Raw genomic sequence first — 14237 nt, 5'->3', positions numbered from 1 at the left:
TAGCTGACACTAAAAATCTAGTAACTATGGGAAGATTTGTAAGGAATAAAGGGACATGGCATGGGTGGGAAGGAAAGGAAAGAATGGGGGAGGGGGGCCCAGAATACGTTATATGCATGCATGAAATTGTCAAAGAACAAAACCTTATTTAATTAATTAATTAATTAATTAACTTATTGGGTATTTTTGAGACAGGGTTTCTCCGTAGGTTTGGAGACTCCTGGAACTCTCTTTGAAGACCTGGCTGGCCTCAAACTCACAGAGATCCGCCTGCCTCTGCCTCCTGAGTGCTGGGATTAAAGGCGTGCGCCACCAACGCCTGCAAAAGCTACCTTTTAAAACCTTTTATTCATTGAAAATTTTGCACAGTTGTGTTTTGCCCATCTTCATCCACCCTCCCCCAACTCCTCCCAGACCCACCCTCCCTTCCCGATCCAGCCAACTTTGTGTCCTCTTTAATTTTCCTCCACCCGTCAAGTCCCGTTTGTGTTGCCCATATGTTCATGGATTTGTGGCCTTCCACTGGAGCATGGTCAACCTATCACAGGACTTTTTTAAAAAAATGAGAATATAAATACTGTTTTTACATTCTTTCCACCTCTCCATGTTCTCTAATTTGTGCTGCATCTCTCCCTCAAATATTTGACCTGTTCTTTAATACATAAACCCCCTGCACACACACACACACACACACAACCCTACCTTAATGAGTCCATTTAATGTTGCTTGTATTTACATGTGCTTAGGAGGACCACTTAGAGTTTGATAACCTGTCTGGTGCGTCCTTTGAGAAGACTGCCTCTCCTTCTCTCAGCAGCCATTAATGAATTGCCTATAGCACTTCTTCAAGGAATGGGGCCATGTGAGATCCCCCCTCCCCCCCGCCATGTTTACATATTAACTAGAGTTTTCAGTATTCAGGCCTTGTTTGGAGTTACAATTTCCTTGTCATGTCTCAAAGAACAAGATTTATTAATAGCATAAGCTCAGTTCTGATGGAAAGTATAACATAGATAACACCATATTTCCACCTTAAGTATAAGTTTGTATTTTCCCAGAGACGATGGGCAGGGGAATTGAAAGCTTTAATAGAACCTGAATGCGTATCCAATAATGTTTTGAGAAACCAGGGAAATCAGGGGCAGGAGTGGGAGAACCTGTGTGCCCTTTGAGGCAATTGAATATATAAAAACCTCATTTTTTTAAAAAAAAACACATAGCTCTAGAATGAGTGCTAATCTTCCTACCCATCTTTAATCCCAGGAACAAGATTTCCAAGAAGGCCTCTTTTGGTATAGTTTCCAGGTAGTTCTTTACCACACCCAAAAGGTACCAGCTTGCAACACAGATAAGAGCTAGAAAGCACCATTCTCTCCCTCCACGGGCTGGGTTTCCTTTAAATGCACCACCCAGGCATTTGCCTGATAACTTGAAGCAACCCAAGACCCAGCCCCCCAGTATATTTTGTTGGTTGCCACTCTTTCCCATCTGTCTTTCCTCTGTGCCGGAGGCCTGTGGAGCATCCCCACGGTCTGTAAGTACCAAAACCTTTTTACCAAACTTCCTCTTACATGTGTTTGTGTCAGTGAAGCAGCTGGGTCCTTGCTGGGGACAACAGCTACCAGCTCAATTGCTAGAGAATTCAAGTAGTACAGGGATGGAGCGATTGATAAATAGAATAAAAGCAACCCCAGAACCTTGAAATAAAAAGCAAATCTTGTGTTGGACTTGTGAATCATGTCACCACTGATAGTCACTGGCAATAGCAGCTCTCAACTGGTAGTTTGCTTCCCCAGAGCTAGTTTTGTCTGACGGAATTTGGCTCTTTACATGAGTTCATCCCACAGGATGGAGGAGTGTTTGGTGGATGAACATGTATGGGGAAGCTGGAGGGGTACAGGTGTCAGGCCTCTCTTCTAGCAACCTCTACAAGGACTTGAAACACCTAAGCCCTTTCTAGATTGGGGCAAGGCAAGGACAGGTCAGGAGTCACAGCTAGCCCTAGAATCCACTGCTTTTAACTGGTTAGAGTGTAATCACATGGAGCCTCCTTCCCAGTGTCCACCAGGGAGTCTGGTCTTTTGAGTCAAGTTAAGGGTAGGGTGTAGAGGGAGGAGAAACAGTGTTAACTGTCCTCCAGGACGGTAGTTTGTTCCTGATATGTCTTTGCCCTCGAGCTTAGCCTCATCCTACCTGCAGTTGTATCAATAACCTCACTTTGAGTGAATCACTGCCTTCCTGGGCTGAGGAGCCAATGGCCGTATAGATGAAAGCATCTGGTCAAAGCCAGAGAACCTTCTAATAGGCTTTCAACAAGGACCCAATTGTTCTTTTCTGTGCCCCACCTCGATTTTTAAAAATGGCTATTTGAATTCAATTCATGACATGACATGTATCCGATAATCACTACAAAGTTAAGGCTAGACTGGTAGACTGATCTGCCTTGAGGAGTATTCATTTAGGTTCATTCCTACGGAAACCACGGCTAGAACCAATACTGACCTCAGAACTCCCATCAACTCATCACAGAGTGGGACGTGACTGCCACAGGAAAAAGAGACATTGAAAGTGGTTGAAGAATTTGGGAAGATGAACCCTGAAGAGTCTCCCAAATCACAACTGTCCAGTACACATGAGCGGTGAGTCAGGGGTGTAATTTAACTTTTAATGTTTTTATCACATTCATTTGTGCATGGGAAGGTTGTCCATGTGCCACGGTATATATATGGAAGTCAAGGACAACGTATGGGAGTAATTTCCTTCTACCATGTGGGTCCCAGGAATCAAATTCAGCTCATCGGGGCTTGGAGACAAGTGCTTGTGGTGATCTATTATTTACAATTTATTAAAGCTTGCCTGAGGATTCAGAAAGCAAAGTCAGCTGCAAGCTGTAGAGACACACACCTTTAATCCCAGGACTCAGGAGACAGGCAGATGGCTCTCTCTGAGTTAAAGGCTACCCAGGACTACATGAGATTGAATCAGTCTAAAAGAGTAACAACAAGAGCTCACGCCTTTAATCCTGGCACTAGAGAGATATAAAAGATAGGAGCAGAGTCTTCAGTAGTCAGTCTCAAGTCACGCTGAGGAGAGCATAGCAGTCTGGGATTGTAGTTTGAGGTCTGGTGGAGCCAGTCTGAGGTAGAGGTAAGAGCTAGTGGCTGGCTGCTTTGCTTTTCTGATCTTCAGCTTGAATCTTGAACCCTGGTATCTGTCTCTGGGTCTTTTATTTGTCATGCTACCAGTGCTATAATAATGACCCTGCCCCCCAAACCTGTGAAGTTTAGCTTTTCAACTACTTTTTTTTTTAAACTGTGGTAAAACACATAATATAAATTTATCATCTTGACCACTTGAAAGTAAACACATTCAGTAGTAGCAGTTGTCACATTTCAGGGAAGGCCAAGTACCAACTCTGTCTAATTTCTGAATGTTTTCAGCACCCCAAAAGGAACCCAGGCACTGACCTGCTACTGTCTTACTTAGGGTGGCCATATGAGATATGACCTTCGTGTCTGTCTCTTGTCACTTAGAATTTCCTCTGTAAGGTCCATCCATTATGCAGTATGTACAGGAAACTTGGGATTACTGAGTGATAAACTGTCACTCAATTAGATCACATTTTGTTCATGTGTTCATTACTTGACAGACAATGGGGTTGGTTCTACCTATTATTATGAACATGTGTAGGTTAGTGTACAGGTTTTTGTTTGAACACTTGCTTTGAGCTCTTTGAATTATATACCTAGGAGTGAAATTTCTGGGTCATATAGCAGTTCTGCTTGTGCGTGTGCTTGACATCAAATGTCTTTCTCAATTGCTTTCCACCTTATTTTTTTATTTAAATTAAAAACAATATTGTTTTACATACCGGTCCCAGTTCCCTCTCCCTCCCCTCGTTCCATGCTCCCAACCAATCCCCCATCCCACTCCCCGTCCACTCCCCAGGGAGGGTAAGACTTCCCATGGGGGATCATCAAAGTCTGTTACATCATTTGGGGCAGGGCCTAGGCCCTCCCCCATGTATCTAGGCTGACAGAGTGTCCCTCCATAGGGAATGTGCTCCCAAAGTCCATGCACTAGGGATAAATACTGGTTCTACTTCCAGAGGTCCCATAGACTGCCCTGGTCTCCCAACTGACACCCACGTTCAGGGGGCCTGGTTTGGACTTACGCTGGTTTCCCAGCTGTCAGACTGGGGTCCATGAGCTCCTACTTGCTCAGGTCAGCTGTTTCTGTGGGTTTCCCTAGCATGGTCTTGACCCCTTTGCTCATCGCTCCTCCCTCTCTACTATTGGATTCCAGGAGTTCAGCTCAGTGTTTAGCTGTCTCCACCTTATTTTATGAGACAGGGTCTCATGCTGAATCTGCTGCTCATGGATTTAGGTAGATGAGACGGCCGGCAAGTCCCTGGGTTTGTCTTATCCTCACCTTCCCAGAGCTGGGGTTATAGGTACACACTGCTGTGCCTGGCTTTGTTCCGTGGATGCTAGAGATTGAACTCAAATCTTCTTGTCCAGCCAGCATTTTCCTGAACAAGTCATCTCCCCGTCGCTGTCTTTAGCCTTTTTGGGATCAAGCATTACTGTGAGGCCCAGGCTGGCCTTGCTCCCCAATCCACATCCTCTTATCTCAATTTTCTAAGTGCTGGGATTACCGTGGTGGCATAAGCCAGCTTCTGTCCAACATTTTTGAGAACCACTGAACTCTTTTCTGCCATGCTGTCCAGAGTATAAAGTGTAGCCATTCTTCAGTATCCATGGAGGATTGATCCTAGACCAGCACTAGCCTCCCTGCAGACACCCATATCATGAGGTGCTCTGGTCCCTTGTGTAAGATGTCATGGTATCTTCAGAGTCCCACACATCCTCTTGGCCTTTTAAAATCACTTCCAGTTCCCAGTAAGTGCCAGTTCTCTGGGAACAGGTGCACCACTGTTTTCTTTAGCAGATAGTGGCCAGAAGATATATGTGCCTTTTTAACAGAGCAGTAAGTTCCTCAGAGGGTCATTGAATTTGTGTATGTAGACCCTGAAAACACTGAGGACCACCAAGTATTTGTAGTCATTATATCCCAAATTCTGGTATTTCAGCATGTCATGGCCAAATTTATTACTGAGATATTGGTGTTTCTTAAATTTTTTTAAGATTTATTTTTATTTATGTGTATGTGTGGATGTCTGAAAAGGGTGTCGGGTCCTCTGGAGCTGGAGTTATAAGCACTTGTGAGATGCCTGATATTGGCGCTAGGGACTGAACTTGGGTCCTCTGGAAGAGCAGCAAGCATTTTTTTTTTTTAAATTCTTCTCTCATACAATATATTCCAACCAGAGTTTTCCCTCTTTCCATTCCTCCCAGCCCCCCCCCCCCAGTACATCCCCTCTCCCTAGATCTACTCCTCTTCAGTTTCCCTTTCAAAAAAATTAGGCGTCCTAGGAAGAGAACTGAACACAACATAACAAGACGCACTACATAACAATGCAATAAGACTAAACACAAACCCAAGGCTGGATGAGGCAACCCAGTAGGAAGAAAAGGGTCTCAAGAGCAGGCAAAAGAGTCAGAGACACCCCCACTCCCACTGTTAGGAGTCCCACAGAAACCCTAAGCTAAACAACTGCAACATACGTGGCCTAGAGAGCCTAGGACACACCCATAGGTTTTGTGATTGTGGCATCAGTCTCTGAGACCATATGAACCCTGCTTACTCAATGCTGTGGGCCATGTTCTCCTGGTGTCCTCAACCTTTCTGCCTCTTACAATCCTCCTTCTCCCCAAGGCTTCCCTGAACTCTGCCTAATGTTTGCCTGTGGATCTTTTCATCTGCTCCCATCAGCTTCTGAAGGAAACCTCTGATGATGACTGGGCGAGGAACCAATCTATGAGTATAGCAGAATATAATTAGGAATCATTTCATTGACTTTCCCCCCCTCAGATATGTTTAGTTCTAACCTAGGTCTCTTGACTATTCAGCCTGTGGTTCCTGGCCACCCAGGCAGTGTCAGCCATGGTCTCTGTTTCATGGCTTGGGTCTCAAGTTAGACTAGTTATTTGTTGGCCACTTTTACAAGTTCTGAGCCACCATTGCCAGCATATCTTGTGGGTAGACCAGGTTGTAGGTCCAAGGTTTTGTGCCTGAGTTGATGTCTCAGACCCACTACTGGAAGCCTTGCCTTGTTACAGAAGATGGACAGTTCAGGCTCCATGTCTTCCATCACCAGGGGTCCTCACCACTGCCACTCTCATAGATTCTAGGAAGTTTCCATTGCACTAGATTTCCAAATTATTCCCCAGTGCCACCCAGTTCCAGTAATCTCTCCCATGTTCTCTTCTACTGCCCACCCCTCCCCAACCTGATCCCCCCCCCACTTCCCATCCTCACCTGCTCCCAATCCACCCACAAAATTGATTTCTCCTTCCCAGGGAGATCCATGCACCCCACCCCACCCCGAGGCCTCTATTTTACTTGGCCTTTCTGGGTCTATGGATTGTAGTGTGAATATCCTTAACAGCTAATATATACTTACAAGTGAGAACATACCATGTTTGTCTTTCTGGGTCTGTGTACTTTATTCAGGATGATATTTTTCTAGTTCTGTCCATTTTCTGCAGATTTCATGATGTTATTTTTCTAAACTGCTGAGTAATACTCTGTTACATAAATGGACCACATTTTCTTTATCCATTCTTTGATGGATGCACATCTAGGTTGTTTCTAGTTCCTGGTTATTAGCAGCAAGCATTTTTTTAATTGATGAGCCATGACTCTGGCCTTCTTAAAAACAATTCCATTTACTTATTTGTTTATTTGTATGAATGTGTGTGAATGTATACATGCATGTCTGCATGCATACATGTGCCACATCACATGGGTAGATCAGAAGATAACTTGGGGAAGTCAGTTCTCTCCCTTTACTGTGTGGTTCAGCTCATCAGACTTGTTGTCAGGCACCTTTACCTGCAGAACCATCTTGGCTGGCCTTTGGCTGCTCTTTAGTTTATGTTTTCAATATCTGAGATGCATCTTAACTTGAGAGCCCTTGACCACATTTGCTCCTAAGCTGCCTGCAACTGGTAGGTGGCTCTTTGGAGGACATAACTCTAGGTAATTTCTGTGTTTACTTACTGCAAAATTCCTGTGGTTTCCTGTTTTTCTCTTTGTCCTGAGAAGCACTGGGGTTTACTTTGCTACTGGATTCCAGAAAGAGGAGAAGGCCGCTCTGACCAAACGTAGCCCCAAGGTGTTGGAAGCTCTGCAAAAGCTGAACATCCAGGCTGACCAGGTAAGTGCGAGTGAGGGGCCATACTGGTGACATTGCCTCTACTGTCCCTAGGTTCTGCAGCTCAACTGATCCAGGATGAGTAAGAAGGGTGGGTAAATACGTATGGACTTACTTGGCTAGAGCATTGACCCGGGACAGATATCACCTTACTCAAGCAGGACCTTAGACGTCCTCTTGTTCCTCACATTGCTCACTGGCTCTAATTGTCCTTCCTCTAATGCCCAGGCTCCGGTCATTGCCGTCCTGGGCTCTGGTGGGGGACTGAGGGCCCACATCGCTTATCTTGGAGTACTGAGTGAAATGAAAGAACTTGGCCTGTTGGATGCCGTCACATACCTGGCAGGCGTCTCTGGGTCCACTTGGTAAGTGTTGTGTGTGGGGATGAGAGGGTGCACCATGGTTTCTAATGTCAGAATGAAAGCATCTTCCAACAGACACCAAATGCATGCTGTCTTTTACTATTTTCCATTTCAATTTTTGAATTTTATTTTATATGCATTGGTGTTTTGCCTACATGTATGTCTGGGTGAGGGTGTGGATCCTCTGGAACTGGAGTTGAACCCGGGCCCTCTGGTAGAAAGCAGTCAGTGCTCTTGACCACTGAGCCATCTCTGCAGCCCCTATTTTCCATTTCTTAAATGGCCAGATGATAATTGCGTATCTTAATGTTGCGTGGTGTGGTATTTCGGTATATAGTTGTTATGCACCGATCGGTTGCATTTTCACTTTTCTTGGTGTAACAAAATAACTGACAAAAGCGGCTTATGGAGGGAAAGGTTTCCTTTGGCCCTCAGCTTGAGAGCACTGTCAGTCACGGCGGGCATCATGGGCTCTTCTTGGTGAAGCAGAGAAGGGGGAGGTGTGCTGGTGCTCAGCTCAGCTTCTTTTTGTTCCGTCTGGAGCCATCTGGTGTGCTCACGTTCAGAGGGTGTCTTCTATGCCATTTAAGTGTCTCGGTTAACCCCTTCACAGACTCCCTCACAGATTTACCCCTGCATGTGAGATGTTGGGTTCCGTATGTCCCTGTGGAGGCCTGCTGTGGCCAGAGCGCGGCAGGCGTCACGTGTCCTCCCTCGGTCTCCACCTTATTCCCTCGAGACGTGGTCTCTTAGTGAGCCTGAAGCTCACAATTTCGGCTAGGCTGGCTGTCGGATCTCCCTGTCTCTGCTTTCCAGTGCTAGAGGTGCAGGCCTGTTCATCCATGCCTACTTTTTAAAATGATTAATTAAATTTATTCATCCATTTTCCATCCCCGACTGCAGTTTCCTCTCCCTCCTCTCCTCCCATTCTCTTGCCCCTCCCTCCTCCCCCACTTCCTCAATCCATTTCTGTTTCTGTTCAGAAAGAGACAGGCCTCCCATGGGTGTCATCAAAGCTTGGCATTATCAAGTCGAGGTAGGACTGAGCTCCTCCCCTTGTATTAAGGATGGGCAAGGCAACTCAGGATGAGGAATGGGTTCCTGGAAGCCAGCCAAAGAGTTAGAGGCAGGCTCTGCTCCCACAAGTAGATCAAGCTACTCAACTGTCACACATATATAGAGGGTCTAGATCAGCCCCATGCAGGCTCCTTATCTATCAGTCCAGAGTCTGTGAGCTCAGTTGTTTTTCTCTGTCGGTTCCCTTGATGCCTGCTGGCCTATATAATCCTTTCCTCTCTGCAGCAGGATTCCCCGAGCTAGCCCAGTGCTTGGCTATGGATCTCTGCATCCGTTTCCATCCGTCAGTGGATGAAGGCTCTCTGATGACAATTGGGGTAGTTACCAATCTGATTACTGAAGATGCCACACCTACTTTTACATGAGTGTTTTGGATTCAAACTCAGGTCTCCATGCTTGCATGGCAGGCCCTCTTGCTTACTGAGCCATTTCCCCGGGCTGAAAGTTGTCTTTGAAATAGTATGTCAGCTGTACAGCAGAAGGGGTTTTGTTACAGTTCCATAATGCATACAGTATACATTGATCGGATTGACCCTTCTATTACTCCAATTTTCCCCTGTCACTTTTTACCTTCTGCTGCCCCCTTTCTAGCGTTTTCAAGTTCAAGTGTTTACACTTGAGGTAGGTAGAATACAACCCCTTTATCAGAGACTATTGGATTAAATCCATGTAGACTTTTTTTTTTTTTTTTTCGTTTTTCGAGACAGGGTTTCTCTGTGTAGCTTTGGAGGTTGTCCTGGAACTCGCTATGGAGTTTCAGGCTGACCTCGAACTCACAGAGATCCGCTTGCCTCTGCCTCTTGAGTACTGGGATTATTAAAGGTGTGCGCCACCAACACCCAGCTCATGTAGAATTTCTTATCCAAAGGGCTCACAAGCACTCATGCCTGACAACCTGATTCTAAGCCCAGACAGACATTGTTCATCAGTGTTGGTACCTTTTCACTGACAGATAAAGCTACACAAGCTGTTGAACTAACAGCATTTAGAGAATGAATGGTGGGTGGAGGTGGCAGATGGCAGGACTCTGTAGCACTCAGTGGGGAGACAGCTCCTTTCAGAGACACACCTGTTGCATTAGTTATTTTTCTCATTGCTGTGGCAGATACTTAATAAAATTAAGTTGATAAAATAAAGTAGCGAGATGAATTCAGGTGTTCAGCTCACTTTATCCTTTTCATTCAGACCAAGACAGCAGCAGCCCACAGATTGATAACTCCCACATTCGAGGTCAGCGATTCCCAACCTGTGGGTCGAGACCCCTTTGGCAAACCTCTGTCTCCAAAAATATTTACATTACTATTCATAACAGTAGCAAAATTACAGTTATGAAGTAGCAACAAAACCAATTGTCCCATTGGGGAAGCATGAGGAGCTGTGTTAAAGGGTCCCAGCATTAGGAAGGTTGAGAAGCACCGTTAGGTGCATCTCCTCACACCCCTGAAATACCCTGACAGGCACACCCGGAGATGTCTCTCTTAGGTGATTGATTCTAAATCATGGCAAGCTGACGATCAAGATTATCATCACCAGGGCTGGAAAGATAATTCAGATGGTTAAGTGCAAATATAAGACCAGAGATTGATCCCCAGAATCCATATTTTAAAAGGCTGGCTGTCGTGGCACCTGCTTGTGATCTCGACACCGGGGAGGTGGAGACAGGTGGAGCCCTGCAGTGCGTGAGTCAGTCAGCCTGCTCTGATAACCGGTGAGCTCCAGGCAAGAGAGAGACCATGTCTCAAAAAACAAGGTGGATGGATGGCTTCTGAGGAAAGCTGCCTAATGTTGCCTTCTGCCTTTTTAACCCATACGTGCACATGAAAACACACACACACACACACACACACACATACACACACACGTCTGCTATCATCTCTGGGTTGCCTGAGGTTGAGCAATACTTCTCTGTCCCAGCTCCAGGAGGTGCTATTGAAATAGAATTTACAGACTTCTCAAAGCTTAAGCGTGATGTTGCCTGTAGGTGAATAGGAGGTGAGCCTTTGTGGTCCAACAGCTGTGATACAACTCCTACAGTGAGTCATTTCGGGCTGGTGGAAGCCCAGCTGTCACATCTACGGACCTCTGTCTCCCGGGCTGTTAGGAGGATTACAGTTCTAATCTTGCAGGGTTTCTGTGACAGGGAAAGCATCCAAATGGGGCTATCTAATAGAAATACCACTTGAATCACGTCTGTCCCTTCTGATATTCGAAAAGCCCCATCAAAAAAGTGAAAGGATACAGTGACATTAATTGTCCTGGTGCATTTTCTTTTCTAATAATAGTTTTTTAGTTATTTGAAACATAATATGTATATATGTTTGTATAGTATATTTTAATCATATCCCCACTCGCCCAAGGCCCTCCCTGACACAGCCCCTTTCCCAACTTCCTATCCCGCCCTTTTCATTACGACCCAGTCCATTTAGTGTCTCCATATGCACATGGGTGTGGGGACCTCCTCTGGGGTATAGGAGACTTATCAGTGGCCACACCCAAAGGAAAAATGACTTTCCTTCCTTCAGGTGTCTGAAACACGAGTATTTCGTCATTAATCAGATATGTGACACTCCTTTTGTCAGACCAAGTCTTTGAAAACTGATACACATTTTATTTTAAATATTATTGTTTATTTATTGAGCACATGTATATATATGTGCATATGTGCGCCGCACCACGGATGTAGAGGTCAGAGAAGCTTATTTCTCATGCGTTTCAGCTTCCCAGTAATGGGATGGAATGGCAATGTTGAAATTCAAGTTAATAAAATTTAAAATGGAAAATGATTTCCTAATCATATCAGTCACATGCTGTATTCATTACTTTCCCTCATCGCTGTTTCAAAAACACCTGTTAAACAGGACTGGAGACATGGCTCAGTGATTGAGAGCACTTGCTGCTCAGTCATAAGAACTGGAGTTTGGGTTCCAGCACCCACCTCAGGAGGCTCACAACACCTATAACTTTAGCTGCAAAGGAAGACACTCTCTCCTGGCTTCTGTGAGCACCCTCACACCCCTGTGTACATACAGATGCATACACATGCACGCTCGTGAACACACACACACACACACACACACACACACACACTAAAATAAATGAAAAAAAAAAACACTTGACAAATGAGACTTAGGTAAAAGAGGGTTCATTGTGCTGCCATGGGCACTTGCATATGTGTGTATACATAAACCTGCAGCTACACACAAACACATAGATACAAATTTTAAAAAATCTTAAAAAATACTGAACCAGCTGGTATCAAATTTCCTTATAGGAACTGGTAAGGAGTTCTCCTATGACAACCTCTCTCCATCTAGGCATGTCCTCAGCTTGTTTATCTATGATCAGATAAAGAAAATAAAATGCATTAAGATGGATGGGTTATCTGAAAACAAATCCAGTTCCCTTTCAATATCTGTGTGATGCTGAGGAAGGCGCTCACTCTCTTTGTCCCTCTCTAAACTGACAATGATCTTATTGTTCCTTTTGGTGGCTAATTATGAAGGTGTGATTGTGCTGGTTGGTTTCTTTGGCAACTGGACACTAAGCAGAGTCACTTGGGAAGAGGAATCTCAGCTGAGGAATTGGTTCCATCGGATTGGCATGTAGACAAGCCTGGGGCGACATTTTCTTGATTGACGTTTGATGAGTGAGGACCCAGCCTACTGCAGCAGCTACCTGTCGGGGGAGCATTGTTTGCACTGCTACCGCGATACCTCGCTGTGCCAATAAATCCACCTTGAATCAAGGAGTCATCGATTGGCTGACTGGGATTAGCCATAGAGTGGTTGGAAGACTGAGAAATTGGAGAGAGAGGGACAAAAGAGAGAAGGAGAAACTGAGCAGGACTTTCGAGGCTTTTGGGTCAGGCCAAAGTGGAGAGCAGGGCCAGCTGATCACCCCTCGGCCAGTACAATTTAGGGAAAGGCTACAGCCATCCTTAGGCTGGTGGTCCTGGGTTGTATAAGAAGCCAGGCTGAGAAAGCCATGGGGATCCAGCATTCCTCCATGGACTCTTCATTAATTCTTGTTCTGCCAGAGTTCCTGCTTTAACTTTCTTCAATTTTGGACTACAATTTGGCCTGTAAGCCAGATAAACCCATTCAGGACTTTGGGAGCCCATTCCCTATGGAGGGATACCCTCTCAGCCTAGATACACGGGGGAGGGCCTAGGTCCTGCCCCAAATGATATGATAGACTTTGATGATCCCCCATGGGAGGCCTCACCCTCCCTGGGGAGTGGACGGACGGTGGGATGAGGGGTCGGTGGGGGGCATGGGAGAACGGGAGAGAGAGGGGGAACTGTGATTGGTAGGTAAAATAAGATTGTTTTTAATTTAAATAAAAATGTATTAAAAAGCCCAAATAAACCATTCTTCTGAAAGTTGGTTTGGGTCAGCATTTTGTCACAGCAGTAGAAACCAAACAAGAACAATGATGTAACAGTCACATACTTGATAGATGTTTATCTAAAAAAAATACTACATGACTGTCATATGTAGTTTGGGGATTCAATCCCAGAGGTGGGATTCAGGGGGATATTGAGATGGATTGTGGGGGTTAAAACTTTATCAGAAGTCACTATATTAGTTCCTTGTCTGTTGCTGTGATAAAATATGATGACCAAAGTGACTGTGTAAGGTATGTGAAAGGCTCAGGCATGATGCTGGCCTGCCCCTGTTACCTGGTGGAGCAGGCAGTACCCTGGTCAGCCCCAGGTTCCATGGGAACTGAGTCTGCACGCAGGTGCAGAGGACCCCTTTAAAGGACAGACCCCTGCCCATTTACTCTCTCTGCTTTCTCTCTGCTTCCTCTCTACTCTCTCTCTCTCTCTCTCTCTCTCTCTCTCTCTCTCTCTCTTTCTCTCTCTCTCCTACGCGCTCTCCCTCTGTCTCTCTATGGCAACCAGCCATGGCGGTCAGTCATTTACCCTGTTCCTCTCCTCTTCTTAGTCTCCCTACTCTGCCGGGCCTCATAATAAACTTATAGTCAACATGTCTATGTCTCAGCATTTCTCTTTTCTTCTTTTTAAACAAAAGAATAACGTATGTTTTTGGGCTTATGGTTTTAAAGGGAGAGGCACAGCAGCAGGCGGCTGGAACAGGAAACTGAGAGATCACGTCTTCAATGCAAACAGAAAGTGGGGTAAAGCTGGGAACTCTCAAAGCTCACCCTCAGTTATGTCTTTTACAGCAATTTCTACCTCCTAAAGATTCCAAAACCTCCCCCAAACGGTGCCAGCAACCAGGGAGTCACTTCAAATACGTGAATCTAGGAAAGATATTCTTATTCAAACCTCCTGTTATTAATGCCGTCATCACACAGATAACAGCAGAGTTCCCAGTCCAGGAATGAGACAGACAACATGGTGGGGGCTCTGAACAGGAGTGAGGACTCATATGACAGGGTCAGGTTCCTTCTTACAGGTCTCAGAGGGAGGTTTCATCATGATCCCCATCGTGAAAGCAGTTGGGGAGCGGGGTGTGTGTCTGTCTGTACCCTCTTCAATGTAAACTCATTTC

At 45.3% G+C, this 14237-nt stretch overlaps 1 protein-coding gene across 1 annotated transcript in view; it reads left to right on the top strand.

The window, feature by feature from the left end:
* The first annotated feature begins 338 nt into the window (after positions 1-338).
* The window catches only part of Pla2g4c (phospholipase A2 group IVC), a 34664-nt gene continuing 20765 nt past the window's right edge, over positions 339-14237 (top strand). The window contains exons 1-3 of the mRNA XM_035449190.1: positions 339-2639; positions 7171-7282; positions 7508-7644. Coding sequence (XP_035305081.1) covers positions 2590-2639; positions 7171-7282; positions 7508-7644 — 299 coding nt within the window. The 5' untranslated portion in view covers positions 339-2589. The remainder of the gene's footprint in view (positions 2640-7170; positions 7283-7507; positions 7645-14237) is intronic.

Source organism: Cricetulus griseus, chromosome 9 (assembly GCF_003668045.3).
Source record: "Cricetulus griseus strain 17A/GY chromosome 9, alternate assembly CriGri-PICRH-1.0, whole genome shotgun sequence".
In the NCBI taxonomy this organism is placed as follows: domain Eukaryota; kingdom Metazoa; phylum Chordata; class Mammalia; order Rodentia; family Cricetidae; genus Cricetulus; species Cricetulus griseus.
The sequence above is the reverse complement of the archived record's forward strand: the minus strand, read 5'-3'. Positions and strand labels throughout refer to the sequence as shown.